The sequence below is a fragment of the Caloenas nicobarica genome, chromosome 28 (genome assembly GCF_036013445.1).
Source record: "Caloenas nicobarica isolate bCalNic1 chromosome 28, bCalNic1.hap1, whole genome shotgun sequence".
NCBI lineage: Eukaryota > Metazoa > Chordata > Aves > Columbiformes > Columbidae > Caloenas > Caloenas nicobarica.
In genome coordinates this window covers 4,493,711-4,497,985 of record NC_088272.1, presented here as the reverse complement: position 1 = coordinate 4,497,985, position 4,275 = coordinate 4,493,711, and the positions used below count along the sequence as shown (strand labels likewise).

At 54.6% G+C, this 4,275-nt stretch overlaps 1 protein-coding gene across 1 annotated transcript; it reads right to left on the bottom strand.

Annotated features, from left to right (window-relative positions):
- Positions 1-2,150: 2,150 nt before the first annotated feature.
- LOC135999449 (olfactory receptor 14J1-like) lies at positions 2,151-3,065 on the bottom strand. Its single transcript, XM_065653004.1, has one exon. The coding sequence runs from the start codon at positions 3,063-3,065 to the stop codon at positions 2,151-2,153; it is 915 nt and encodes a 304-aa protein (XP_065509076.1).
- Between the last annotated feature and the right edge of the window lie 1,210 nt (positions 3,066-4,275).

Genomic DNA, 4,275 nt, shown 5'->3' with positions numbered 1-4,275 from the left:
GTCCCAGACTTGCTTTCCATGCCACCCTTCACGAGGGATGATGCACTAAAAGATGGCAAGTGGGGAACACCAATCCTTCTCCAGCTACTTCCCGGGCCTCGTGAAGCACCAGGACAGCAAGGACTTCTGGCCCTGCACCCTGAACTCTGGGTATTATCTTGGGGCAGCTGAACACCAGCATTTTTCTCTCCAAGGCAATTTCCAGCCCCGGTCAGCTCCTGTCTGACCTCCCCCCATCCCTCCTCTGATCTGGTCTGGTGCTCCTGGCCCCTTCCCTGTGCTCCCCACAGGGCCCCAACCTGGCACTGATGCTCTACAGAGCAGGTTGGCTGCAGGACCATGGGGTGACTCCACACTGGTTGTGCTGCTCAGTGAGGGACACAGATGCAACTGGATGGGCTGCACTGTCACTGAGCTCTTTCCCGGGGGTCTGAAGCTCTGGAATGGGTTCAGAGCATTTCTTGGGACTCATTGGGTTTTCCGCTCATTTCGGTTCAGCAATCCCTTCCTTGTCCTTCAGGTGCCTGCAGATTGGTGCAGGAAGATGCGGCCTATCCCGTTCCCAGGGACAGAGGTAGGCTGACCAGCCCGTAATTCTTCAAATTGTCCTTCCTGCCCTTCTTGAAGATGGGTTTGACATCTTCCTTTCCCAAGGAACTCAGAACTTCTCTGATTCTGCTGTCACTTTTGAAAGCACAATCAAGAATCATGGGCAAGGGTGATGTAGCAGACAGGAGCACTTGCAATGAGCCTGTCCCAGCAGCTGAGATGAATCTCACTGGGCCACTGAGGTTTATTCCTGGAGTCACACACAGAAATGCCAGGGTTCCATCAGGCATCCGTGTCGGAGCTGGTCTCAGGACTCCTTATGCACCCAGGGATGTTCAGAGACAGTCTGTCCCTTTTACTCGCAGAGGCAGGAGTCACAGTGGGTCTCTGGCCTCCTGTAGCCAGTAGGGATGGGAGACACCTCAGCCCTGTGGTGTGTCACCCTGCTCTGCACTCATCTGAGATGTCCCACATCATGAGGAATGGACACGGGGATCTCAGTCCAAGGAAGAAGATCCCAGTGGGTGGTTTCCCATGGGCTGTTACTCTCAATGTGAAGTGACCTCGAGACACTGTCTGTCCCACAGACATTCATGGAACCCCCAGGAACAGCTGATGGTGTTTGTGCTCACTCGGGTTCATCTCACCTCTCATACATGATGTGCATGCTCACATCTCATATGAACAATGCAAACATGGACGTCTGACCTCCTCATTCAGTGTCCATCCATGGAGGGAAGAACAACCTCTGTGGGTGAGGGACCAGTGCTGGAAATGCTGTTTGTGAGGGGCCAGTGCATGATGATGCCCCGGGGCCCCTTCCTCAGGGTGTCCAGTGCACAGGGGCACAGCCCAGCCCCTGCTCTGCTGGTCCTGCAGGTCTCTGGCAGGAGGCCTGGCTGTGAGAGGACACTGCTGTGTGCCCAGCCCTGCACACACACACTGTGCAGCTGTACCCTGCTGTTTGCGTCTGTGGCCACTTTCGTGGCCAAGTTTTTGAGAGAAGCTTTGTAAAAAGACCTAAACCTTGAGGGCCTGCCCATAGGAGATCACCTTTCTTTCTGGAAAGGCTGTTGTGAGGCCAGCTCTGTCACAGCAGTGCCCATTGCCTGTCCCTGCCTGCGCTCACAGGACTCACACACAGCAGGACGGTGACCAGGCTGCCAGAGCACTCAGGCCTTGCACCAACACAAGGGATGAGAAGGAGAGTGTGGGAGTGGAACGAGAACAGCTCTGGAAGGCCAAGCGCTGGTGCTCCCTGGCAGTGCTGCCAGGCTGGACTCTTTTCCCCTCCTCCCATGTACAAAAGAGCTGTCCCTGCAGCTCCAAACAGGCCTTGCAGGAAGGATATATATTGAAAAACAAGTCACTACAGGATGCTTTATTTTGTTTAAATACACACAGATCATGGCTCCTCATTTACACAGCCAGGGGTTATAAAAGAAAAGCAGACAGTGAATTAGAAAGGGGATGAAAATGTTATCACAATTTAAAAAAAGGCTAATAACAAGAGAAAATACAGATGAGAGGCTGGACCTGTAACTAGTTACATTAAAACTGCTGTGTAGAAGGAGATGAGCAGTTTATTGCTTCAGAAAACACTAAGATATGAGTTTCCACAGGGCATCCTTGAGCTCCTGGTTCCTCATGCTGTAGATGAGGGGGTTCACTGCTGGAGGCACCACTGAGTACAGAACAGACACCACCAGGTCCAGGGATGGGGAGGAGATGGAGGGGGCCTTCAGGTAGGCAAACAAGGCAGTGGTGACATAGAGGGAGACCACGGCCAGGTGAGGGAGGCACGTGGAAAAGGCTTTGTGCCGTCCCTGCTCAGAGGGGATCCTCAGCACAGCCCTGAAGATCTGCAAATAGGACAGTATGATGAACACAAAACACATAAAAACTAAACAGGCACTAACCACAATAAGCCCAAGTTCCCTGACGGAGCTGTCTGAGCAGGAGAGCTTGAGGATCTGGGGGATTTCACAGAAGAACTGGTCCAGGGCATTGTCCTTGCACAGTGGCAGTGAAAATGTATTGGCCGTGTGCAGCAGAGCATTGAGAAACCCAGTGGCCCAGGCAGCTGCTGCCATGTGGACACAAGCTCTGCTGCCCAGGAGGGTCCCGTAGTGCAGGGGTTTGCAGATGGCAACGTAGCGGTCGTAGGACATGATGGTCAGAAGAGAATACTCTGCACTAATCAAGAAACCTACAAAGAAGACTTGGGCAGCACATCCTGCAAAGGAAATGAGCCTGGTATCCCACAGAGAGTTTGCCATGGATTTGGGGACAGTGATGGAGATGGAGCCCAGGTCGATGAGGGCGAGGTTGAGCAGGAAGAAGTACATGGGGGTGTGGAGGTGCTGGTCACAGGCTATGGTGGTGATGATGAGGCCGTTGCCCAGGAGGGCAGCCAGGTAGATGCCCAGGAAGAGCCAGAAGTGCAAGAGCTGCAGCTCCCGTGTGTCTGTGAACGCCAGGAGGAGGAACTGGGTGATGGAGCTGCTGTTGGACATTTGCTGCCTGTGGGCATGAGGACCTGTGCAAGGAGGAAAAGACAGTGACGGTTTAGATGAGAAAAACCAAAACCATTTCCCACAGACCCTCCCACAAAGAGGCCAGGGCAGAGGCAGCTGGGCACTCCGACAGCGTCACCCTTCCCCAGCTGTGCAGCCACCTCCCACACACCAGCATTGCCGGGCAGCTGCTCTCAGCCCCTGTGCTCTGCAGAGGGAACTGGAGCTCTGGCTGCACAGGAGCTGCTTCATGCCTTGGAGCCCCCGGCCCTGAGGGCAGAGGCTTTGCTGGGTGGGAGAGGAGGCGAGGGGGCTGCTCACAGGAGGGATCTGCTCTCCCTCCCATAACAATTCTGGGTTTAGTTTCCTCACCTTTCTGATCATTTCCCTGCTGTGTGGAGATTCTCCTCCTGGGAGGTGTTTCCCTGTCCATGTCTCTTCCCTGTCAGCACTCAGACCCCATCCCACCCTCTGTGCCCTCACCCTGGCCCTACAGATCCTGCCTGTTCACAGGGCACTGCCTGGGGGCATCTTCCTGTTTGCAGGTTGGAAAACAGGACAGGTCAGACTAAGGCTGACGGGTTCAGCAGATGTGATGCTGGTTCTGTGCACAGGCAGAGCAGCGGCTGAAAGGATGTTATGAGGCTTCTGGCAGACATACCGACCACTTAAAGTTGCAGTTCAGGAGTCTAAGTGACTTTTTTAAGCAGGAGGGCTCATTTTCCTTTTCTCTTTTCCTGTACCCCTCACCGCTTCAGATAGGAAACTGAAAAGAAAGGCTCAGGAAAGCTCCCTATCTGTCTGGTAATCCTTGCATTGATCTTCTGCTTGAGGCATCCACTTGGAAAAATCCTGGGGGTGATCTGGAGCTGTGAGCCCCCACGGCACCATGGGGATCTCCCGGGGCAGGCTGAGCGCTGACCCTGGCAGGCGGCAGAGTCCCTGCCCCCGCACAGCCCTGGGGTGCAGGGACCCTGCTCTGCAGGACAGCCCTGGGCACCCCTGTGTGCTCACCCAGCTTCACAGCTGTTCAAAATTGCCTGACAAGAGCCCCCTCCTTACAGATCCCTCAAGCTGTGCCTGTGCTAACTTGAGGAGATGCCTCCAGGAGCTACAGCTGCATTGCCCTGCACCCAGAGACTTACCATGGCAAGGGCTGCAAAGATGTCTCCTCCATGAGCTCTCAGTCATCCTCCCCATCCTGACCACC